Below are 26,510 nucleotides of genomic sequence, written 5' to 3'. Positions count from 1 at the left end.
GCGCGTGCTACGGGTGGGTGTTGTTATGACAGAGTCGAAAGCCTTGGCCAGGTCGATGAAGACGGCTGCACAGTACTGTCTTTTATCGATGGCGGTAATGATATCGTTTAGGACCTTGAGCGTGGCTGAGGTGCACCCATGACCAACTCGGAAACCAGATTGCATAGTGGAGAAGGTGCGGTGGGATTCAAAATGGTTGGTGATCTGTTTGTTAACTTGGCTTTCGAAGATTTTAGAAAGGCAGGGCAGGATGGATCTAGGTCTGTAACGGTTTGGGTCTCGAGTGTCTCCCACTTTGAAGAGGGGGATGACCACGGCAGCTTTCAAATCTTTGGGGATCTCAGACGATATGAGAGATGGAACAGGCTAGTAATAGGGGTTGCAACAATTTCGGAGGATATTTTTAGAAAGAGAGGGTCCAGATTGTCTATCCCAGCTGATTTGTAGGGATCCAGATTTTGCAGCTGTTTCAGAACATCACCTGTCTAGATTTGTTTGAAGGAGAAGCGGGGGGGGGGAACTTGTGCAAGTTTCTGCGGGAGGTGCAGAGCTGTTGGCCGGGGTAGGGGTAGCCAGGTGGAATGCATGGCCAGCCATGGAAAAATGCTTATTGAAATGGTAAATTATTGTAGATTTATCGGTGGTGACAGTGTTTCCTATCCTCAGTGCAGTGGGCAGCTGGGAGGAGGTGCTCTTATTCTCCATGGACTTTAGTGTCCCAAAAAGCTAGCCTTTGCTTTTCTAACTGACTGTGTATATTGGTTCCTGACTTCCCTGAAAAGTTGCATATCGGGGGGCTATTCAATGCTAATGCAGTACGCAACAGGATGTTTTTGTGCTGATCAAGGGCAGTCAAGTCTGGGGTGAACCAAGGACTATATCTGTTCTTAGTTCTAAATCTTTTTGAATGAAGCATGCTTATTTAAGATGGTGAAGAAAGCTATTTTAAAGAGCATCCAGGCATCCTTTACTGACGGAATGAGGTCAATACCCTTCCAGGATACCCGGGCCAGGTTGATTAGAAAGGCCTGCTCGCTGAAGTGTTTTAGGGAGTGTTTGACCGTGATGAGGGGTGGTTGTTTGTACGCGGACCCATTACGGAAGCAGGCAATGAAGCAGTGATCACTGAGATCCTGGTTGAAGACAGCAGAGGTGTAGTTAGAGGGCAAATTGGTCAGGATGATATCTCTGAGGGTGTCCATGTTTACAGATTTAGGGTTGTACTGTTCACTGAGAATGACAGATATATAACTTACTATAACTATGTGAATTTGGTCAGGATGCCAAAAAAGTTACATATTGCAGTTAAGTAAACTGTTTTAGGTAACCATACCAAACATAACATGTCATAGTAATTTGAGGATGTAAAAAAAATAGTTTACTATGTTATGTCTAGTCTATGAGACCAGGCTGCAATTATACATGCTGCAAACACTTTGTAATGTCTGCACAGCTATTTGCTCACCCGACAAACGAACAATAACCCGCAACCTTAAACTAGATAGTTCTAACTGTGAGCAAGTTCTCTCCTGTTCTCGAAAAAAGTAATGTACAGTACAGCATAATGATGTGAATCCAGGTTTTAGAACATATGAACAAACTGCCATATTCTCTATTGCCATTACTGCCAACAGGGGTGAATTATTCGGGACCGCAAAATGTGCTTGTCCCCCTTGGATTAGGAATGTTCTGTCGGTAAACATTCCAGGGCTCAGGACATTTATTTTCATTGGCCACGTCATAGCGGGGGGAGACTGTAGACCACGAATTCCTCAGCGCTCCTGAAATCACAGACCTCTCTCTCGCCTCTGTTACCCGCACACATTCATCGAGCTCCTCCTCGCAGCAGACGTTTGAACGAAGCCGCTTTCCAGAAGGGTATATCATAATTGGCATAACAATAGATTAAATATTGCTCTTTATTCCTTGATTATTTAACCATTTTACCTGGCCTTAACCTATAACAGGATTTCATGTTCCTTTCTCCTTTCTCTCTTCCTTTCCTTTTTCTCTTCCCAGATGTTGCGAAGTGTCCCCTTCCTTGTACTGCTGGCCGTAGCGCTCTGTCAAACCGAGGTAAAAGTTGGACTCCAGATTGTTTTGTTAACTTGTGATCAATGCAAAACTTCATGTAATATTACGATTGTCATAGGTGAGGCTACCCCGATATTAAACAGGAAAGGCTGTGTTCCCTTTACGGGCTTTATGGTTTGGGGCGTTTATGCTATTCAGTCACATGACGGCACAGTTGAAGCACTTGAAATGTAGGCTAGTCTAGTTGTGTTTGTGATAAACGCAATAATTATAGTCTTTGTAGATGTATTTTAGATGCACTACAGCACCAAAAGTATGTGGACACCCCGTCAAATGAGTGGATTCTGCTATTCTGCTATTTCATCTACACCCGTTGCTGACAGGTTTATAAAATCGCGCACATTGACATGTGATCTATATAGACAAACATTAGCAGTAGAATGGCCTTACTGAAGATCTCAGTGACTTTTAAAGTGGCACTGTCATAGGATGCCACCTTTCCAACAAGTCAGTTTGTCAAATTTCCGCCCTGCTATAGCTGCCCTGGTCAACTGTAAGTGCTGTTATTGTGAAGTGGTAGCTCAGCTGCGAAGTGGTAGTCCACACAAGATCACAGAATGGGACCGCAGAGTGCTGTAGTGTGTACAAATAATTTGCCCTCGGTTGTGATACTCACTACGGAGTTCCAAACTGCCTCTGAAGCAAAGTCAGCACAAGAACTGTTCGTCGGGAGCTTCATGAAATGGAGCCTAAGATCACCATGCTCAATGCCAAGCGCCGGCTGGAGTGCTGTAAAGCTCGCCACCATTGGACTCTGGAGCAGTGGAAACACGTTCTCTGGAGTGATGAATCATGCTTCACCATCTGGTAGTCCGACAGACAAATCTGGGTTTGAGAACTAATGTATAGTGCCAACTGTAATGTTTGGTGGAGGAGGAACAATGGTCTGGGACTAGGCCCATTAGTTCCAGTGAAAGGAAATCTTAGCTATACATCATACTAGACATTCTAGACAATTCTGTGCTTCCAACTTTGTTGCAACAGTTTGGGGAAGGCCCTTTCCTGTTTCAGTATGACAATGCCCCCGTGCACAAATCGAGGACTATAAAGAAATGGTTTGTCGAGATTGGTGTGGAAGAACTTGCCTGGCCTGCACATAGCCCTGACCTCAACCCCTTCGAACACCTTTGGGATGAATTGGAATGCCGAATGCGAGCCAGGACTAATCGCCCAACATCAGTGCCCGACCTCACTAATGCTCTTGTGGCTGAATGGAAGAAAGTCCCCGCAGCAATGTTCCAACATCTAATATAAAACCTTCCCAGAAGAGTGGAGGCTGTTATAGCAGCAAAGGGGGGACCAACTCCATATTAATTCCATTGATTTTGGAAGGAGATGTTTGACAAGCGGTGTCCATACTTTTGGTCATGTAGTGTATATTCTTTATGATGGTTCAAATGTTTTTTTAATGGAAGAATTAAGTGTGGCATTATCCAGGGCACATTTCGCATTATGAGACTTAATTAGGGAGACAATTAGTCCTAGCCAGTTCAATTAAACTACAACAGGGACCATTACATTTTAATTGCAAGAGCGTCATCCAAATCCGTTTGTAGATTATGATGCCCACACAGCACATTATTTTATCATCATGATTTGTAGGCCAACTAAAACAAGCAGAGATATTTATCTTTGATGATGTAGTTTAGCTATGTTCGTGTCTTCTATATCCCATGAATTTCCCCTCTCAGTGTTTGTTAAGTTGATGAAATGATAGTGTTGCATGTAGATGAGGATGCTCATTGTTTTCTTTGTTGCCATGGGTAACAAGCAGAGTTAATAGACAGCTGGGGTGTGTGTGTGTGTGTGTGTGTGTGTGTGTGTGTGTGTGTGTGTGTGTGTGTGTGTGTGTGTGTGTGTGTGTGTGTGTGTGTGTGTGTGTGTGTGTGTGTGTGTGTGTGTGTGTGTGTGTGTGTGTGTAATAACGCTCTCCCGGGTGGGTCTCACACACTGGTGCTAAGTAAACACTGAACTAAAGTGATGGGAGATGAGGTGTCTTGAAACTGCACACTGTTAGTACTGTCACACACAGGCATGCGAACACACACCACAAACACACACCAGGTGTATGGGTCAGCACCGTACCTCATTTGGCAGCTGTTGAGCACCTGGTTTGATGTCATGTATTTGGGACGTTCTCATGTTGACCTGTTATAAGTGGTTCTAGATGTCACGTGTCAGTAATGTATTTGTCAGTTTCTGTGTAAAGTAGGGCTAGGATTAGGTTGCATGTCATTGCAGATTATGGGGTTAGATTGTGGAAAACACAGATTTTCAGGAGTTAGGCTACTTTGTAATTTATATGATTTTCAGGATTACCATAGTGTTTGGAGTGAGATTATGGGTCATGCTTTGGAAGGGGTTTGTTTTGGAGGTGACGTTTTTCAGGGTTGTAGACTGCAGGGTTAACTAAGTGAGCCTCTACTCTACATTGTCCTTACTTGTCCAGACAGTCATCATCACTATCAGTACCACTGTCTGCCACATTACTCACAGTGGAAACTCTACATCCAAGCCCTCTGCTGACCTCCTAGTGCTGCCCCTGTCATTGCCTGCTGAAATATGTACTTTTGTGTGAGTCTTTATTGGATCCGTGACCTCTCTCAGTGATGTGCTCTCTCATTGATGTGCTCTCCCATTGATGTGCTCTCTCATTGGTGTGCTCTCTCATTTGTGTGCTCTCTCATTTGTGTGCTCTCTCATTGGTGTGCTCTCTCATTGGTGAGCTCTCTCATTGGTGTGCTCTCTCATTGATGTGATCTCTCATTGGTGTGATCTCTCATTGATGTGATCTCTCATTGATGTGATCTCTCATTGGTGTGATCTCTCATTGGTGAGCTCTCATTGGTGTGCTCTCTCATTGGTGAGCTCTCTCATTGGTGAGCTCTCTCATTGGTGAGCTCTCTCATTGGTGTGCTCTCTCATTGATGTGATCTCTCATTGGTGTGATCTCTCATTGATGTGATCTCTCATTGGTGAGCTCTCTCATTGGTGAGCTCTCTCATTGGTGTGCTCTCTCATTGATGTGATCTCTCATTGGTGTGCTCTCTCATTGGTGTGCTCTCTCATTGGTGTGCTCTCTCATTGATGTGATCTCTCATTGATGTGATCTCTCATTGGTGTGCTCTCTCATTGGTGAGCTCTCTCATTGGTGTGCTCTCTCATTGATGTGATCTCTCATTGGTGAGCTCTGGCATTGAGAAGACTGAGTACAAGCCAGAGTGTGTAGAATGTGGCTGTGGAGTATGCGGGGGAGGCATTATAAAGACATCTATTGTTTAAAGGTAATTGGCCTGGTAATATGCAGCCTGTTGACAGACCTCGGTGGGGAATGTTAAGGTGGGCCGCTAGTACACTGTTTTAAGGCTGGCGAGGGGATTGTTTAGTTGTACAGTGTATTGGTATGGTGGTCTTCAGTGATCATTTCAAGTCTCAGTCCCTATTGTGTACTTAGTGTAGCAGCGTAGCAGCAGATACTGTACCTCAGGGTGTATGTGTGCGCGTGTATGTGTGTGTGTGTCTGCATGTGTGTGTGGCAGGGGACTGTGTGAATGTCTGTGGGTGCTGGGGTTTGTTGGCTTTTTATATTGCTGGCATGAGAAAGCTAAGTTATTAAAATGTAGATGCGGACTTTAGATTTATTATGAAGGAGAGAATGCCCGGGTGCTTTCTGTGGCGAGACATTGCTGTGTTTGCAGATAAAAGGCTCAGAGACAGTACTTCTGAGCTCACGGCTATTCTCCGCATCTGTGTGGAGACTGAGGAGAGATATGCATCTGGTAAAAAAATCCCCCCAAACGTTGACAGTGAGATGACAAGGCTGTGTGGAAACACATAGGCACGCACACGTTTTCAAAGCCAGATCCATAACACCCACACACTTCACCTTTCTCTTCTCCAGGCATCCTGTGTTATTGCGTTAACCATGGTGGCCGGTGTAATGACACAATAGATAATTCAGTCATCGCAACCACGGCTGGATCTGGCTTTGAAAATATTAGGCTTCAGGAGAGAAACAGAATAATGGCCCTCAAGGACACAGTGTACAACCCCCCTACTCACACACAGTGGATAGATACCCCCTACTCACACACAGTGAATAGATACCCTCTACTCACACAGAGTGGATAGATACCCTCTACTCACACAGAGTGGATAGATACCCTCTACTCACACACAGTGTACAACCCCCCTACTCACACACAGTGGATAGATACCCTCTACTCACACACAGTGGATAGATACCCCCTACTCAGACACAGTGAATAGATACCCTCTACTCACACACAGTGTACAACCCCCCTACTCACACACAGTGGATAGATACCCTCTACTCGCACACAGTGGATAGATACCCTCTACTCGCACACAGTGGAAAGATACCCTCTACTCACACACAGTGGATAGATACCCTCTACTCACACACAGTGGATAGATACCCTCTACTCACACACAGTGGATAGATACCCTCTACTCACACACAGTGGATAGATACCCTCTACTCACACACAGTGGATAGATACCCTCTACTCACACACAGTGGATAGATACCCTCTACTCACACACAGTGGATAGATACCCTCTACTCACACACAGTGGATAGATACCCTCTACTCACACACAGTGGATAGATACCCTCTACTCACACACAGTGGATAGATACCCTCTACTCACACACAGTGGATAGATACCCTCTACTCACACACAGTGGATAGATACCCTCTACTCACACACAGTGGATAGATACCCTCTACTCACACACAGTGGATAGATACCCTCTACTCACACACAGTGGATAGATACCCCCTACTCACACACAGCGGATAGATACCCTCTACTCACACAGAGTGGATAGATACCCTCTACTCACACACAGTGTACAACCCCCCTACTCACACACAGTGGATAGATACCCTCTACTCACACACAGTGAATAGATACCCTCTACTCACACACAGTGTACAACCCCCCTACTCACACACAGTGGATAGATACCCTCTACTCGCACACAGTGGAAAGATACCCTCTACTCGCACACAGTGGATAGATACCCTCTACTCGCACACAGTGGAAAGATACCCTCTACTCGCACACAGTGGATAGATACCCTCTACTCGCACACAGTGGATAGATACCCCCTACTCACACATAGTGAATAGATACCCTCGACTCACACACAGTGTACAACCCCCCTACTCACACACAGTGGATAGATACCCTCTACTCGCACACAGTGGATAGATACCCTCTACTCGCACACAGTGGAAAGATACCCTCTACTCGCACACAGTGGATAGATACCCTCTACTCGCACACAGTGGATAGATACCCTCTACTCGCACACAGTGGATAGATACCCTCTACTCGCACACAGTGGATAGATACCCTCTACTCGCACACAGTGGATAGATACCCTCTACTCGCACACAGTGGATAGATACCCTCTACTCGCACACAGTGGATAGATACCCTCTACTCGCACACAGTGGATAGATACCCTCTACTCGCACACAGTGGATAGATACCCTCTACTCGCACACAGTGGATAGATACCCTCTACTCGCACACAGTGGATAGATACCCTCTACTCGCACACAGTGGATAGATACCCTCTACTCGCACACAGTGGATAGATACCCTCTACTCGCACACAGTGGATAGATACCCTCTACTCGCACACAGTGGATAGATACCCTCTACTCGCACACAGTGGATAGATACCCTCTACTCGCACACAGTGGATAGATACCCTCTACTCGCACACAGTGGATAGATACCCTCTACTCGCACACAGTGGATAGATACCCTCTACTCGCACACAGTGGATAGATACCCTCTACTCGCACACAGTGGATAGATACCCTCTACTCGCACACAGTGGATAGATACCCTCTACTCGCACACAGTGGATAGATACCCTCTACTCGCACACAGTGGATAGATACCCTCTACTCGCACACAGTGGATAGATACCCTCTACTCGCACACAGTGGATAGATACCCTCTACTCGCACACAGTGGATAGATACCCTCTACTCGCACACAGTGGATAGATACCCTCTACTCGCACACAGTGGATAGATACCCTCTACTCGCACACAGTGGATAGATACCCTCTACTCGCACACAGTGGATAGATACCCTCTACTCGCACACAGTGGATAGATACCCTCTACTCGCACACAGTGGATAGATACCCTCTACTCGCACACAGTGGATAGATACCCTCTACTCGCACACAGTGGATAGATACCCTCTACTCGCACACAGTGGATAGATACCCTCTACTCGCACACAGTGGATAGATACCCTCTACTCGCACACAGTGGATAGATACCCTCTACTCGCACACAGTGGATAGATACCCTCTACTCGCACACAGTGGATAGATACCCTCTACTCGCACACAGTGGATAGATACCCTCTACTCACACACAGTGGATAGATACCCTCTACTCACACACAGTGGATAGATACCCTCTACTCACACACAGTGGATAGATACCCTCTACTCACACACAGTGTACAACCCCCCTACTCACACACAGTGGATAGATACCCTCTACTCACACAGAGTGGATAGATACCCTCTACTCACACAGAGTGGATAGATACCCTCTACTCACACACAGTGGATAGATACCCTCTACTCACACACAGTGGATAGATACCCTCTACTCACACACAGTGGATAGATACCCTCTACTCACACACAGTGGAAAGATACCCTCTACTCACACACAGTGGAAAGATACCCTCTACTCACACACAGTGGATAGATACCCTCTACTCACACACAGTGGATAGATACCCTCTACTCACACACAGTGTACAACCCCCCTACTCACACACAGTGGAAAGATGCCCTCTACTCACACACAGTGGATAGATACCCTCTACTCACACACAGTGTACAACCCCCCTACTCACACACAGTGGAAAGATGCCCTCTACTCACACACAGTGGAAAGATACCCTCTACTCACACACAGTGGATAGATACCCTCTACTCACACACAGTGGATAGATACCCTCTACTCACACACAGTGTACAACCCCCCTACTCACACACAGTGGATAGAAACGCTCTGTGCTGAAGGAGATGACGATGAGGCCGGTGGATTAAAATGTTAGAATCCTGACTGTTTGCAATTAGTTTTACACTTGTTCTACAGTATAGCCAAATACGAATTCTTGCGTCTACACGTTTATCTATTGTTTGTAGAGTCACAAATCCTAATGTTGGTGAGTAACATTTTTAGCAATGTAGAAAAGTACATTTAGCAGACTACTTTAGTCCTTGTAGAGGAGCTGCCCCCCAGGCTGAGGCATATTAGCTGACCAGAGCTGACAGTGACAGAGTTGCTGTCTCCCAGGAACCATGCTCTGTAGCTGTTGATGACTGTTCTCTCATTGGGAGGTGCTGCCTGGCTATAAATACCAAGCCCAGGTGGAGTGAATAGAGCAGGACCATGGGGGGATTGAACAGCCTGTCCCATCTCTATTAGTCAGGACTCTTTTAATTTTTCTAGCTCTAGACACACAAATACAGAGAGAGAGAGGCAGGAGAGATACCATAGATGTCATGCGTCACTGTCTTCTAGGGTTGTTTTATAACACCATCCTCTCGCTCTCCTCTATTTTCTGTAGCTAACAACGTTAGCTCCATCTCTCATCATCTTGTGTGTGTTTATTTGTGTGTGTGTCAGGGGAATGGACCAGGCACAGAGATAGCACATGGCAGCATGCCCAAACATCAGGCCAATAATGGCAGGCAGTTAATACCAAGCAGATACACACACACACACACACAGCCTAATTTCAGTGGAGCTTCAATACGAAACTGTTTATGACTCACAGTAATTGAATGTGGACAATAGGACATGGTTGTTTATGCCAGATGAAATGTCACGGACATATCTAACTCAGCAGAATACTTGAATTGACACCCTGATGATACATGTGTTCTCCAACAATCATCTGAACATTCCACTCCCTAAAATGGCTGTCCATTCTAAACATTCCATCATATATTGTAGAGGTCTGCAAACAGGCACACTTCCTTCTCCAAACACACTTCCAGCCATTAGCCCTGACTATGGCCCCATGGAGGGAGTAGTGTCTGGGGCAGGGAAGCTACCCATTCCCTGGCCTGGGCCCTCCTACCCAGAGAGACTGAAGCACTGCTGAGAACAGGCTGGGAGAGAAGTGAGGGAGAGAAAGGAGTGAGAAAATAGGAAGAGGGGGATTGAGAAGGGAGATTAAGGGAGAGAGGGACCGGGTTTGGAGTTGAGAGAAAATTGATAATTTACAATAGAATGAAAAGATTTAGGCACAATACAGGAGACAATAAAGGGGAGGATATGGATATTGAAAGTGGGACAGCACGAGGGAGAGAGAGAGAGGGATGGCTCCTCAGATTAAACAATGGAAGTGGGGGGACAGGGACAGGGGTGTCATTGTCCTGCCAGTGAGACCACAGGAGTAGAAAGGATGGCAGTGACACTGTTTTAGGGACTTTATTTTCTCTGACACTTTTAAGCTAACTTCCTGACTAATACCTTTCTTTGTCTCTCCATCTCTTTGTCTGTTGCATTTCGACACGTTCTTGAATCTCAAGGGTTTATGGATTATAAAATGTGGCAATGACATCACACTAACTGTCTTCCATTCCATACACGTATAAGAAAACAAAGTCTGGGTCCGATACCCATACTTACGTTTTAAATAGTAGGCTTTTTGAGTAGGATAAATGTAAACGTTTTAAAGTACGTGGAAATTTGAAAATTAAGTATCCTTTAAATGCCAGGATGTCATACTCATTTCGGCTTTTCATCTAGTAGAATTCGCAATGGAAGAGAATCGTATTTTCGCACCTACGCTGAGGCAGGGGAGCCTGATGTCATTCCCACCGAAACAAAAAAAAAACACTCCCTGATGCTTCCCTTGGGTGAGGCGTCATTCTCTGGCGCTGAGAGTCGGGAAGCAAGTTCAGGGAGTGAGTGTTTTAAAAAATAAACAGAACATAATACAAAACAAGAAACACTAACAGCACACAGAAAAGAAACAGAAACAATAACACCTGGGGAAGGACCCAAAGGGAGTGAGAGATAGGGAAGGTAATCGGGGAAGTGATGGAGTCCAGGTGAGTCTGATGACACACAGGTGCGCGTAACGATGGTGACAGGTGTGCGCCATAACGAGCAACCTGGTGACCTAGAGGCCGGAGAGCGAGCACACGTGACACAGATACCAGAGCATATATATGGATATTATATTTCTCTGTAACTCTCATATCCCCCTGACACTTCCTCCAGACTTACAGCTACGTTCACTCCTATCTCAATCTCCCTCCAATTGAAAAGCTTGGGACATGATCCAGGCATTTCAACAATGTTATGCTCTAGTCTGTAGACCTTATAGTGTGGTGTCTAATGCTCAGCAGGGACTCCCTCCCTAACTCCTTTAACTGTAACTCAGTGGAGTAGAGTCTTTATCTTGAAAGCTCAGATTGGACTGTCTCGAAAGTGTGAGGATACATATACAGTTGGATACAGACCCGTTTCGGTGGATATTTAAAAGTAGGATTTTAGAAATGGTGGTGCTGGCAACAGAAATGTTAAAACTCTAAAACTTTCTCTGGTTAACAGCAGTGATTCACTATACAGATAGCCACGCTAGCTTCACCCTCATGTTGGTGCTAGCAAGCAGGCTAGGTAGTGCTAGGCATCAACAGCCAATCCAGCAGGGGCTGGAAACTATAGTGAGCTTCGATTGGTCAATATACTGTATGTACTTTTATTTCCCTCTCTTTTTCACCTCCCCTCTTGTCCTCCCTCCCCTTCTTTCCTCCCTCCCCTGTTGGAGCTTAATAAGAAATGTGTGTCTGAGAGCTACGAGGGGACCGTCTTCTCTCTGACTGTTTAATTGGGAGGGGGAGTATAGGCATGATGCCATCAATGGTGAGATGCAGAGCATCTGTGAGTCATTAGTTTAAAACTCCCCTTACACACTTCTATAGAGGGGTGTGTGTGTATGGGCATTGGTCTGTTCATTCATAGTAGCATGGATTAACACGGACCTTTCATTTTGGTTGTTGTTACAAATACTGTGGTCACAAAGGTAGCTACAGATTCTGCTGCAGGTGAAAAGAGAGGAGGCAGATTAAGTGATAGGAGTGAGGGATGGGTTTCATCCTTGCCTTTAATTGGCTACCTTGTGGGGCATTATCAGTCAATGCGTTGCGTCGCCATGTTAGCGTGTTTGTTTACTATCTCTAAATCAATGTTCTATATGCTAATGAGTTCAGTGGTACACTCTGGGAAGGGACTAATGGTGGTTGTAAAGTGACCCCTCAGCAGGAAGCATTGATCCAGCTGGTGACTCAGTGGCTCACACACACACACACACACACACACACACACACACACACACACACACACACACACACACACACACACACACACACACACACAGTTCTCATTTGACAGATTTAGCCCGGTGCTAAGGATGTGAAGGGGACTCTTATCGGCAGGGGAAAATGAATGAGGGATTTTCAGAGAAAGGCAGGAAAGAACAGAGCACCTTTTAACTCCAATCTGCTTCAGCATGGGGTCAATAAACCTGCGGCAGGAGTAGAATTGAGTTCAGACCTCCCTCCACCCATCCCCCCTTTTCTTCCAGTCTCTGACTCATTTTCTGCAGCTCAATTCCTATCACTTCTCCCTCTCTCGGTCTTCTCCTGCCATCCCCCCTTTTCTTGCTATCTCTGACTCTCACTACCCTTTTTCCCTCTTCTCCACTCTCCTTCTCTTCTTTCTCTATCACTCAGTGACTCTCTTCCCTTCTCTCTCTCTCTCTCTCTCCTCCAGGCAGCATTGCATGGCTGGCCTCAATTCACAGGGACATCTTACCCAGCCCTCCATTTAAACAAGGAGAAGAAGGATAGAGACAGAAAGCAAGTTGTTGAGGACAGAGAAATAAGATGTGAGCAAAAGAAATAGGAAAGGGATGTAATAAATGAGTGACAGATACTTTTTTTAGATAAGCTGTGATGTCTGTCTTTTTTGGAACACCTGTTATTTTCCCATAATACACCTCTACCACCTGTAAAGGGAGAGAGAGGTCAAGGTCAAGAAGCAACTCTCCAGGGATTTTTAAATGTTTCCAGTCACAATTTTCATTTGTACCTCATATAATGACTTCCATCATATTAATCAAATTAAGCCTGGTTTGTTATAAGGTCACTTTAATACAGTAGCTAGTGTAAACCTATAGGAGCTCATATCTAGCTATGGTTCAGCTAAACAGTTTCTCTAGCTGGCTTTTAAATTTGAGATTCTTCGAAGTTGCCACCCTTTGCCTTGATGACAGCTTTGCACACTCTTGGCATTCTCTCAACCAGCCTCATGAGGTAGTCACCTGGAATGCATTTCAATTAACAGGTGTGCCTTGTTAAAAGTTAATTTGTGGAATTTCTTTCCTTAATGCGTTTGAGCCAATCAGTTGTGTTGTGGCAAGGTAGGGGTGGTATACAGAATATTTGGTAAAATACCAAGTCCATATTATGGAAATAACAGTTCAAATAAGCAAAGAGAAATGACAGTCCATCATTACTTTAAGACATAAAGGTCATTCACTCTGGAAAATTTCAAGAACTTTGAAAGTTTCTTCAAGTGTATCTGCAAAAACCATCAAGCGCTACGATGAAACTAACTCTCATGAGGACTCCACAGGAAAGGAAGACCAGAGTTACCTCTGATGCAGAGAATAAGTTCATTAGAGTTACCAGCCTCAGAAATTGCAGCCCAAATAAATGCTTCACAGAGTTCAAGTAACAGACACATCTCAACATCAACTGTTGAGAGGAGACTGCGTCAATCAGGCCTTCATGGTTAAATTGCTGCAAAGATACCACTAATGAAGGACACCAATAAGAAGAAGAGACTTGCTTGGGCCAAGAAACACGAGCAATGGACATTAGACCATGGAAATCTGTCCTTTGATCTGATGAGTCCCAATTTGAGATTTTTGGTTCCAACCGCCGTGTCTTTGTGAAATGCAGAGTCGTTGAACGGATTATCTCCACATGTGTGGTTCCCACCGTGGAGGAGGACTGTGATGGTGTGGGGTGCTTTGCTAGCGACACTGTCAGGGATTTATTTTGAATTCAAGGCACACTTAACCAGCATGTCTACCACAGCATTCTGCAGCGATACGCCATTCCCATCTCGTTTAAGCTTGGTGGGAAAATCATTTGTTTTCAACAGCACAATGACACAACACACCTCCAGGCTGTGTAAGGGCTATTTGATCAAGAAGGAGGGAGATAGAGTGCTGCATCAGATGACCTGGCCTCCACAATCACCTGATCTCAACCCAGTTGAGATGGTTTGTGATGAGTAGGACCGCAGAGTGAAGGAATAGCAGCCAACAAGTGCTCAGCATAGGTGGAAACTCCTTCAACACTTTTTTGGTTAATACATGATTCCATATGTGTTATTTCATAGTTTTGATCTCTTCACTATTATTCTAATTTACATAAGTGTTCATAAGAGTCAATACTTTGTAGAAGCACATTTGGCAGTGATTACAGCTGTGCGTCTTTCTTGGTAAGTCTCTAAAAGCTTTCCACACCTGGATTCTGCAACATTTGCCAATTTATTATTTTTCAAAATTCTTCAAGCTCTGTCAAATTGGTTGTTGATCATTGCTAGACAACCATTTTCAGGTATTGCCATATATTTTCAATAGATTTAAGTCAAAACTTTAACTAAGCCACTGGAACATTCACTGTGTTCTTGGTATCCAATTCCAGTTTATATTTGGCCTTGTGTTTTAGGTTATTATCCTGCTGAAAGATGAATTAATCTTCCAGTGTCTGGTGGACTGAACCTGGACTGAACCAGGATTTTGCCTGTGCTTAGCTTAGCTCCATTTATTCTATTTTCATCCTGAAAAACTCTGCAGTCCTTAACAATTACAAGCATACCCATAATACCACTATGCTTGAAAATATGGAGAAAGGGGGGGATACCTAGTCAGTTGTACAACTGAATACATTAAACTGAAATGCGTCTTCCGCATTACACCCAACCCCTCTGAATCACATCCACATCGCCTGGGAACAGTGGGTTGGTTAACCACCTTGCTAAGAGGCAGAATGACTTATTTTTACCTTGTCAGCTTGGTGATTCGATCCAGCCACCTTTCAGTTACTCGTCCTATGCTCGAACCACTAAGCTACCCCATAGTGGTACTCAGTAATGTGTTGTATCTAATTGAGGACATCTCCTTTGTCTTGCCTTGTTGAGGGAGAGGTTGTTGTCCTGGCACCACACTGCCAGGTCTCTGACCTCCTCCCTATAGGCTGTCTCATTGTTGTCGGTGATGAGGCCTACCACTGTTGTGTCATCGGCAAGGATTTTTTTTTGTATTGAGGACAAACAGTGAATTGCTTTGCCACATTTTTTTGCAGTGGCTCTTTAGTGCATTTATACAAACAGGATGCATGTTTTGGAATGTTTTTATTCTGTACAGGCTTCCTTCTTTTCACTCTGTCATTTAGGTGGTATTGTGGAGAAACTTCAATGTTGCTGATCCATTTGGTGTTTTCTCCTGTCACCATCATTAAACTCTGTAACTGTTTTAAAGTCACCGTTGGCCTCACTGTCAAATCCCTCAGCACTTTCCTTTCTCTCCTTCAACGGAGTTAGGAAGGACGCCTGTATCTTTGTAGTGACTGGGTGTATTGATTTGCAATCCAAAGTGTGATTAATAATGTCACAATGCTCAAAGTGATATTCAATGTCTACTTTTTATTATTACCCATCTACCAATAGGTACCATACTGTGTGAGGCATTGGAAAACATCCCTGCTCTTTGTGGTTGAATCTGTGTTTGAAATACACTGCTCGAATGAGGGACCTTACAGATAATTGTATGTGTGGGGTACAGAGATGATGTCGTCATTTAAAAATCATGTTAAACACTATTATTCCACACAGAGTGAGTCCACGCAACTTATTATGTGATTTCTTAAGCACATTTTTACTCCTGAACTTATTTAGGCTTGCCGTGATAAAGGGATTGATTACTTATAGACCCAGACATTTCAGCTTTTCATTTGTACTTAATTTCAAAAGTTTCAAAAACCTAATTCCACTTTGGGATGATGGATTATTGTGTGTAGGCCAGTAACAAAAAAATCCCAATTTTGATCCATTTAAAATTCAGGCTCTAACACAACATATCGTGGAAAAAGTCAAAGGGTGTGAATACTTTCTGAAGGTATATGTGCATATCTACCTCCATTACCTTGTACCCTTAAATCAAATCAAATCCGATTGTATTAGTCACATGAGCCAAATACAACAGTTGTAGACCTTACAGTGAAATGCTTACTTACGAGCCCCTAACCGACAGTGCAGTTTAACAAATATGGATAAGAATAAGAGATACAAGTAACAAGTAATTAAAGAGCAGCAGTTTAAAAAAAAATTATATATATATACATACACACATACATACACACACAGGGGGGTGCCGGTACAGAGTCAGTGTGCAGGGGCACCAGTTAGTCCAGGTAGTATGTACATGTAAGTAGAGTTAATTAAAGTGACTATGCATAGATGACAGCAGAGAGTGGCAGTGGTTTGGAGAGGGGGAGAAATGTGAATAGTCTGGGTAGCCATTTGACTAAGATATTCAGGAGTCTTGGGGGTAGAAGATGTTTAAAAGCCTCTTAGACCTAGACTTGGCACTCCGGCACTGCTTGCTGTGTGGTAGCAGAGAGAACAGTGACTAGGGTGGCTGGAGTCTTTGACAATTTATAGGGCCTTCCTCTGACACCACCTGGTATAGAGGTCCTGGATGGCAGGAAGGTTGGCCCCAGTGATGTACTGGGCCGTTCACACTACCCTCTGTAGTGCCTTGCGGTCGGAGGCCAAGCAGTTGCCATACCAGGCAGTGATGCAACCAGTCAGGATGCTCTCGATGGTGCAGCTGTAGCACCATTTCAATCTCCAGAGGGGGAATAGGTTTTTTCGTGCCCGCTTCACGACTGTCATGGTCTGCTTGGACCATGTTAGTTTGTTGGTGTGGACACCAAGGAACTTGACGTTCCCAACCTGCTCCACTACAGCCCCGTCGATGAGAATGGGGGCGTGTTCAGTCCTCTTTTTCCTGTAGTCCACAATCATCTCCTTTGTCTTGATCACGTTGAGGGAGATGTTGCTGTCCTGGCACCAAACTGCCAGGTCTCTGACCTCCCTATAGGCTGTCTCATTGTTGTCGGCAAATTTAATGATGGTGTTGGGGTCGTGCCTGGCCGTGCAGTCATGAGTGAACAGGGAGTACAGGAGGGGGCTGAGCACGCACCCATCAGGGGCCCATGTGTTGAGGATCAGTGTGGCGGATGTGTTGTTACCTACCCTTACTAGCTGGGGGCGGCCCGTCAGGATGTCCAGGAATCTGTTGCAGAGGGGGGTGTTTAGTCCCAGGGTCCTTAGCTTATAAGATGTTCCAGTTTTTAATGTCCCGTTGGTAGTTTAATCTTCACAATAACTCTGCCATTTTATTGTCCAAATATTTCATGTTTGCTCGCAGAATTGAGGGGAGTGGCTGTTTATTCGATCGCCTCCGACTCCTCAGAAGGCAGCCCACCCTCCAGCCTCTCTTTCTCCGCCTCCTCTTCACGCAGATCACTTGGGTTGGGTTCTTGTTCCCAAGTGAGCCGTATATCCTCCGCCTCGGGCTCGTCAGAGTCGTGAAAGGAGAAACAGGATTCTGCTTGTCGCAGTCCTGATGTCTAGAAGTTATTTTCGGTCATAAGAGACGGTAGCGGCAATATTATGTACAAAACATTGACTCGCTACTTGTACCCCGTGTATATAGCCAAGTTATCGTTACGTATTGTGTAATTATTCCTTGTGTTATTACCATTCTATTATTTGAAAATGTTTCTCTCTGCGTTGTTGGAAAGGGCCCATAAGTAAGCATTCCACTGTTAGTCTACATCTGTTGTTTACGAAACATGTGACAAATACAATTTGATTCGATAAAAATGACACTATGATAACGCTACTGTACTTTTATATTTATATGGGAGGAATAAACATTCATTATTGATATGCTAACATTACTTGATCATGAAGCATATTGTTAGTTAGCTAGCTAGCAAGAAAAGAAACCCTTTAATTGTCTGCACATGCTTGTGGATTGTTGTATTGTTCAAGAGTGTAATATAGTTTGGTTGCTTTATTCAATACTGTAATATGGATTGGATTGTTAAATAGTTTGTGCTTACTAGCTAGTGGCTACTGGGATATTTACGGTCAATTTGAGCTGCCAAGAACATCGCGTTGCCAGCCACAATGAAAGGAGGTCATGTGAATTGAAAAGTAGAAATCTCTTTCACCACTCCACTCCTCATGCCCCCCTTCATGTCTCGTAGTGGAAATAGGATCTAAGCTGATTGGCTTATGAATGGGTATCAATCATTAATCACACCCAGACAACTCTTAATCACTATTGGCTCAGATGGGACAGAATGTGTTTTACCTTTTTCATTCAAATGAACAAAGTTCATTACTTTACCCAAGATTTTAAGAGCCTCTGTGTGTTTGTGTGTGCGTGTGTGCAGTGGCATACTGCCATTTAACCAGGACCCTTGCTAGGTCTGAGCAATCCCCCCCACGTGTCTCTCACTCTGAGCCTTGCATCTCCTGTCACCATAGCAACTCCCCATTTGGAGCGGGTGGAACAAAAACTGCTCTCTCACTCTGAGCACTCATTAGCTAAATGTCAGGGTGGTTCTGCAGGCTTTAATTGGAGAGATGGTGCAGTGGCGCTGGAGCTAAGCTAAACTAAGGATAGCTAAGCTAAACTAAACTAAGCTTAGCAGCAGCAACCCATCTATTACTCTGCTGGGGTTATCAGAGAGGAACTGCAGGTTTGAACAAGCCCCTCTCTCCGGCCATCTGTAGCTAACTGTCTGAATGGACCATACCACTCTACTAGCCCTCGGGGCTAGTACGCAGGTTAAAATATCAAGACAAACTCTGAACCAATGACATTAATTTGGGGACAGGTCGAAAAGCATTAAAGATGTATGGAAAATTAGCTAGTTAGCTTGCACTTGCTAGCTAATTTGTCCTGGGAAATAAACATTGAGTTGTTATTTTACCTGAAATACACAAGGTCCTCTACTCCAAGAATTAATCCACACATAAAACGGCCAACCGAATCGTTTCTCGTCATCTCTCTTCCTTCCAGGCATTGAACTTATATGGTGATTGGCATCTACACTTTTACCACAACAACCAGCAAAACATGTCGTCTTTCAATCACCCACGTGGGTATAACCAATGAGGAGATAGTAGGAGGGTACCTGCTTCTATAAACCAATGAGGAGATGGGAGATGCAGGACTTGCGGTGTGATCTGCGTCAGAAATAATAAGGAGTTCTATTTTAGCCCTTGGCATCGCAGACGCTCGTTGGCGCGTGAGCAGTGTGGGTACAATAATTGAATAACATGGATTTCTACATTTATTTTGCGACACTCGCACACGCGATGTGTCCGGTCTGGTCAGCATGTAAGACACTCCTACACAAGCAAATACACACTAACAAACAACCCTGTTTGGTGAAAGGCTAAGACATACCAACACAAACAAATACACACCAACAAACAACTCTGTTTGGTGGTGTGTTTGGTGGACAAGTAAAACATACACACACGCAAACACACACAGTTAGAACGAGAAGGGGTAGTTGGGAGGGCTGTGAAGCTACTCTCAGAGCTATGCTTGGCAGCTGGTAATTGGCTGGCCTGTTGCTCATGTGAACTACTTGGCAAGTGTACTGCCCTTGTTTTAGGGGAGAGGAGGCAGAGATTTAAAGAAACAAAGAAAATAAAGAGCAACAGAAAAATAGAAAAGTATGGAGAGATTGAATGAAACCAATAAAATTAAATCAAAATCCTTTAGGATTTTCAGACCATTACTGTGTGTTCTACATGACACCATATATTTTCTACACAATACAGTTGGTAGAGTTCTACTGTTCACACACACTTACTTTTGCTCATGCCATCCAAAACTGCCTCTATCACCACATTATGTTGCCCGGGTTTTTCCACTGATGAGAAGTCATGTTACACCCAGAAGTTGAGATTTACTACTGGCCACTTCCTGTTTACACCCCTGCGTGTCCTCTCTTGAGGTGAGCTTAAGCATGGTTGGCATGGTAACTAACGGCTGCCACATACAGCAGTGAATGTGAGAAACCTTCACTTAAGTAGAGATAGAGAGAACTTGTCAGTACTCAATATAAATGGAAATTACCCATGTCATGGTAATGAAAGAGTGTCTTCTGGGAGTTTGTGGCGAATGTTGTGCTGCTCCAGTAAGACAGACATCAGCTCTCGACTCCATGGCTGATGTAAGTAATTTAATCTCACCAGCCCTATCCCACCTGGACAAGAGAAATACCTATGTAAGCATGATGTTCACCAACTACAGCTCAGCCTTCAACACCACAGTGCCCTCCAAGCTGATCACTAAGCTCAGGGCCCAGGGTTTGAACCCTTCCCTGTGCAACTGGATCTCGGACTTTCAGACGGGCTGCCCCCAAGTGGTGAAGGTAGGCAACAACACCTCTGCCACGCTGATTCTCAACAGGGGGGCCCCACAGGGGTGCGTGTTCTGCCCCCTCCTGTACTCCCTGTTCACCCATGACTGCGTGGCCACGCAGTGGTGCCAGGAAAATAACTTCTCCCTCCACGTCAACCAAACAAAGTAACTGATTGTGGACTACTGGAGACAGCAGAGAAAGCACGCCCACATCAACATTGACAGAGCCACGATGGAATGATTTTTATTAGGATCTCTTTTAGTCCTCATTTGGTCTCATCTTCCAAGAGTCCTTAAACATTCAAATACAATTTATGATACAATCATATGTCCACATATAACACACTGTTACAAACAACAGAGATAATACACTGCCATATTGACCAGATAAATACTCATAAATATGACAGCCTGAAAATATAGATTGGTTCCTTCATCTACCACAGTGAAGTTCCTCGGCGTGCACATCACTGACAACCTGAAATGGTCCCTTCACACAGACAGTGTGGTGAAGAAATTTAGAGGCTGAAGAAATGTAACGTTCTACAGATGCACCTTTTGGGCTTTATCACCACCTGGTACGACAACTGCACCTTCTGCAACTGCAGGGCTCTCCAGTGGGTGGTGCCATCAGCCCAACACATCACCGGGAGCACTCTGCCTGCCCTCCAGGTCGTCTGCAGCACCCAGTGTCACAGGAAGGCCAAGAAGATCATCAAGGACCTCTGCCACCTGAGCCACGGCCTGTTCATCCCGCTACCATCTAGAAAGCAGAGACAGTACAGATGCATCAAAGCTTAGACCGAGAGACTGAAAAACAGCTTCTGTCTCCAGGCCATCAGTTAAATAGTAACTACTAGCCGGCCTCCACACATAATCCTACCCTGAACCTTAGTTACTGTTACTAGCCAGCTACCAACGGGTACTCTACCCTGCACCTTAGAGACTGCTGTCGTATGTACATAGTCATTGAACACTGGTCACTTAAATAATGTTACATACTGTTTCATCCACTTCATATGCATTGGATTCTAGCCAATGGCTCATCCTATATACTGTAACGCCATAGGGCGGGGCACAATTGGCCCAGCGTCATCCAGGTTAGGGGAGGGTTTGGCTGGGGTAGGCCGTCATTGTAAAATAAGAATTTGTTCTTGACTGACTAGCCTAGTTAAATAAAAGTTTTAAAAAATAGTTTAAAAAAATACTGCAATACACCTTTTCTATTCATATACTGTCCATGCTGTCTATACCTCATTCCATTATTTATATATATATATATATATCAGTCGTGAAAAAGGCACGACAAAACCTATTCACCCTCAGGAGACTGAAAAGATTTGGCATGGGTCCTCAGATCCTCAAAGGGTTCTACAGCTGCACCATCGAGAGCATCCTGACTGGTTGCATCACTGCCTGGTATGGCAACTGCTCGGCCTCCGACTGCAAAGCACTACAGATGGTAGCGCATACGGCCCAGCTTCCTGCCATCCAGGACCTCTATACCAGGCATTGTCAAAGACATTAGCCACAGACTGTTCTACCGCACGACAAGCGGTACCAGAGTTCCAAGTCTAGTTCCAAGAGGCTTCTAAACAGCTTCTACCCCCAAGCCATAAGACTCCTGATCATCTAATCAAATGTCCACCCAGACTATTTGCATTGCTCCCTGTTTTACACTGCTGCTTCTCTCAGTTATTATCTATGCATAGTCACTTTAATAACTCTACCTACATGAATATATTACCTAAATTACATGGACTAACCAGTGCCCCTGCACATTGATTCTGTACCAGTACCCCCTGTAGGCAAGTCAGTTAAGAACAAATTCTTATAAACAATGATAGCTTAGGAACAGTGGGTTAACTGCCTTGTTCAGGAGCAGATTTTTGCCTTGTCAGCTCACGGATTTGATCTAGCAACCTTTCGGTTAATGGCCCAATGCTCTAACCACGAGGCTACCGGTCGCCCCACAAAAGATATGAAGATTTTTCCACTTTGCCAGCTCAGGGATCCGAACCAGTGACCTTTCAGTTACTGGGTCAATGCTCTTAACTATAAGGCTACCTGCTGCCACAATGTGAATATGACCAACAACGCAGTTTCAAGAGAAATAGCTCTTTAATTATTTGTTACTTTTATTTCTTCTTTTTTTTCAGGTATTTTTCTTGAAAATGCATTATTGGTTAAGGGCCTGTAAGTAAAGCATTTCACTGTATTACCTGTTGTATTCGGCGCATGTGACAAATAACATTTGATTTGATACAACATCTGATTTGATTTGAGCTTGTATTCGAATGCGCATGACTATGTACGTGTGTGTGTGTTTGCTGGTTGTATTATTGTGGTTTCTGAGGGGTTGAGAGTGATGGTGTCATTTTCATGTGGTTTTGTAGTGAAACTGACAGTGTCGTGATGGAGAGTATTTTAGTAGCACACTGAACCTCACCCTTCAGTTCGAAACCACTGGCTCTGAGAATAGTGTAACAGTTCCACCTTGTGTCTGATATATGTTATCATAGTATTTTATCCAGGGCGTGTGTCCTTAGTGCTGACAGTGTGCTTACGTGTGAGTTTTAAATGCCAAAGCTGTGTGTGTGTTTTCAATACTAACAGTGTTTTCTCTTTCCTCAGGAGGTGCAGACTAAGAGTAAGGTTTGTGCCAATGTGTTCTGCGGCGCAGGAAGAGAGTGTGCTGTCACTGAGAAGGGAGAACCCAGCTGCTTGTGTATAGAGGTGAGTCCAATCATGGTCATATGCACAGTATACAGTGTAACCGGTGCTATGAAATGCTTACTAGAAAACTTCCTCACCATGCAATGTTAACAATAAGTACAAGATGAGAGCAATAGTACGTAAATAGTCAACACAAATACTACACTACTGTTCAAAGGTTTGGGGTCACATAGACATTTCCTTGTTTCCCATGAAAACATACTTGAAATGAGTTGTAAAATGTATAGGAAATATATTCAAGACGGGGGTAGAAGCTGTTTAGAAGCCTCTTGGACAAAGACTTGGCGCTACGGTACCGCTTGCCGTGCAGTAGCAGAGAGAACAGTCTATGAATAGGGTGGCTGGACAGTTTTTAGGGCTTTCCTCTGACACGCCTGGTATAGAGGTCCTTGATGGCAGGAAGCTTGGCCCCAGTGTTGTACTGGGCTGGTCGCACTACCCTCTGTAGTGACTTGCGGTCGGAGGCCGAGCAGTTGCCATACCAGGCAGTGGTGCAACCAGTCAGGATGTTGTCGATGGTGCAGCTGAAGAACCTTGTGAGGATCTGAGGACCCATGCCAAATCTTTCAGTCTCCTGAGAGGGAATAGGCTTTGTTGTTGTGTCCTCTTCATGACTGTCTTGATGTGCTTGGACAATGTTAGTTTGTTGGTGATGTGGACACCAAGGAACTTGAAGCTTTCAACCTGCTCCACTGCAGGTGGTCTTGATCACGTTGAGGGAGAGGTTGTTGTCCTGGCACCACACAGCCAGCTCTTTGACCTCCTCCCTATAGGCTGTCTCGTCTTTGTCGGTGATCAGGCCTACCACTGTTGTGTCATCAGCAAATTTAATGATGGTGTTGGAGTCATGCCTGGCCGTGCAGTCATGAGTGAACAGGAGGGGGCTAAGCACGCACTGCTGAGGGGACCCTGGGTTGAGGATCAACGTTGCGGATGTCTTGTTACCTACCCTTACCGCCTGGGGGCTGCCCGTCAGGAATTCCAGGATCCAGTTGCAGAGGTAGGTGTTTAGTCCCAGGGTCCTTAGCTTATTGATGAGCTTTGAGGGCACTATGGTGTTGAACGCTGAGCTGTTGTCAATTAATAGCATTCTCACATAGGTGTTCCTTTTGTCCAGGTGGGAAAGAGCAATGTGGAGTGAAATAAAGATTGCATCATCTTCAGATCTGTTGGGGCAGTATGCAAATTGTAGTGGGTCTAATGTTTCTGAGATAATGGTGTTGATGTGAGCTATGACCAGCCTTTCAAAGAACTTAATGGCTACAGACTTGACTGCTACGGGTCGGTTGTCATTTAGGCAGGTTACCTTAGTGTTCTTGGGCACAGGCACTATGGTGGTCTGCTTAAAACATGTTGGTATTACAGACTCGGAAAGGGAGAGGTTGAAAATGTTTGAAGATTCTTACCTGTTGGTCAGCGCATGCTCGCAGTACCCGTCCTGATAATCCGTCTGGCCCTGCGGCCTTGTGAATGTTGACCTGTTTAAAGGTCTTACTCACATCGGCTGCGGAGAGCATGATCACACAGTCTTCCGGAACAGCTGGTGCAGTCATGCATGTTTCAGTGTTATGAGCATAGAAGTAGTTTAGGTTGTCCGGTAGGCTCGGGTCACTGGGCAGCTCTCGGCTGTCCTTCCCTTTGTAGTCTGCAACGGTTTGCAAGCCTTGCCACATCCGACGAGCATCAGAGGCGGATGTGTATTAACCTCTCTTGGGTAGGGGGCAGTATTTTCACGTCCGGATAAAAGCGTGCCCAAAGTTAACTGCCTGTTACACAGGCCCAGAAACTAGGATATGCATATAATTGATAGAGTTGGATACCAAAAACTCTAAAGTTTCTAAAACTGTTAAGATAATGTCTGTGAGTATAACACAACTGATATGGCAGAAGAAACCGCGAGGACAAACAATCCCCCCCCAAAATAATTCAGCCTACCACTATTTTCAATGGCTGTCACTTTTATTATAAGGCGAGGTCCTCCCAGATTGTAGTTTCTAGGGCTTCCACTAGATGTCAACAATCTTTAGAAAGAGTTTCAGGCTGGTGTTTGGACAAATGAGCCAGAAATTGTAGTTTTTCTAGGTGGCTCCCATTTTGGCTGTAGTGTTTCCAAGCGTGTGAGAGCGCGTTCTTTGGTATTTTCCTCCGGTAAAGACAATAACGATTCTCTGTCTTAAATTGTATAGTTTAGGTCCCCTAATACATAACTAAGGTTTGATTATAAACTTTGTTTAACTTGTTTGGAAAAGTTTATTAGTAACGTTTGGGATTCATTTTGTATGCATTTTGATGGAGTTAGGACATTATCAAACAAAAGGACCAGTTGTGATGTAACCGGGACCTTTTGGAGTGCCAACAGAAGATCATCAAAGGTAAGGCATATTATATCACTATTTCTGACCTTCGTGTCGCACCTTCCTGGTTGAAATATGTCTTTCATGGTTTTGTATGCGGGGCGCTGTCCTCAGATAATCGCATGGTGTGCTTTCACCATAAAGCTTTTTGAAATCTGACACAGCGGCTGGACTAACAAGAAGTTAGGCTTTATTTTGATGTATTACATCAGTGATTTTATGAAAGTTAAATATTTATAATTCTGTAGTTTGAATTTTGCGCTCTGCAATTTCACAGGATGTTGGCCAGGTGGGACGCTACCATCCCACCTGTCCATAAGAAGTTAACACTTTGCCTGGTTGATGGTTCGTCAGAGGGCATAATGTGATTTCTTATAAGTTTCCGGGTTAGAGTCCCGCTCCTTGAAAGCGGCAGCTCTAGCCTTTAGCTCAGTGTGGATGCTGCCTGTAATCCATGTCTTCTGGTTGGGGTATGTACGTACGGTCACTGTGGAGATGACATCATCGATGCACTTATTGATGAAGCCAATGACTAATGTACTGGTGTATTTCTCAATGCTATCGGAGGAATCCCGGAACATATTCTTGTCTGTGCTAGCAAAACAGTCCTGTAGCTTAGCATCTGCTTCATCTTACCACTTTTTACATTTATTTGGTCACTGGTGCTTCCTGCTTTCATTTTTGCTTGTATGC

At 44.6% G+C, this 26,510-nt stretch overlaps 1 protein-coding gene across 1 annotated transcript in view; it reads left to right on the top strand.

The window, feature by feature from the left end:
* Positions 1-1,768: 1,768 nt before the first annotated feature.
* LOC135519109 (follistatin-related protein 1-like) overlaps positions 1,769-26,510 on the top strand; it is a 40,915-nt gene continuing 16,173 nt past the window's right edge. Inside the window, exons 1-3 of the mRNA XM_064944170.1 lie at positions 1,769-1,878; positions 2,020-2,076; positions 23,362-23,463. Coding sequence (XP_064800242.1) covers positions 2,020-2,076; positions 23,362-23,463 — 159 coding nt within the window. The 5' untranslated portion in view covers positions 1,769-1,878. The remainder of the gene's footprint in view (positions 1,879-2,019; positions 2,077-23,361; positions 23,464-26,510) is intronic.

This window comes from Oncorhynchus masou, chromosome 29, assembly GCF_036934945.1.
Source record: "Oncorhynchus masou masou isolate Uvic2021 chromosome 29, UVic_Omas_1.1, whole genome shotgun sequence".
In the NCBI taxonomy this organism is placed as follows: domain Eukaryota; kingdom Metazoa; phylum Chordata; class Actinopteri; order Salmoniformes; family Salmonidae; genus Oncorhynchus; species Oncorhynchus masou.
The sequence above is the reverse complement of the archived record's forward strand: the minus strand, read 5'-3'. Positions and strand labels throughout refer to the sequence as shown.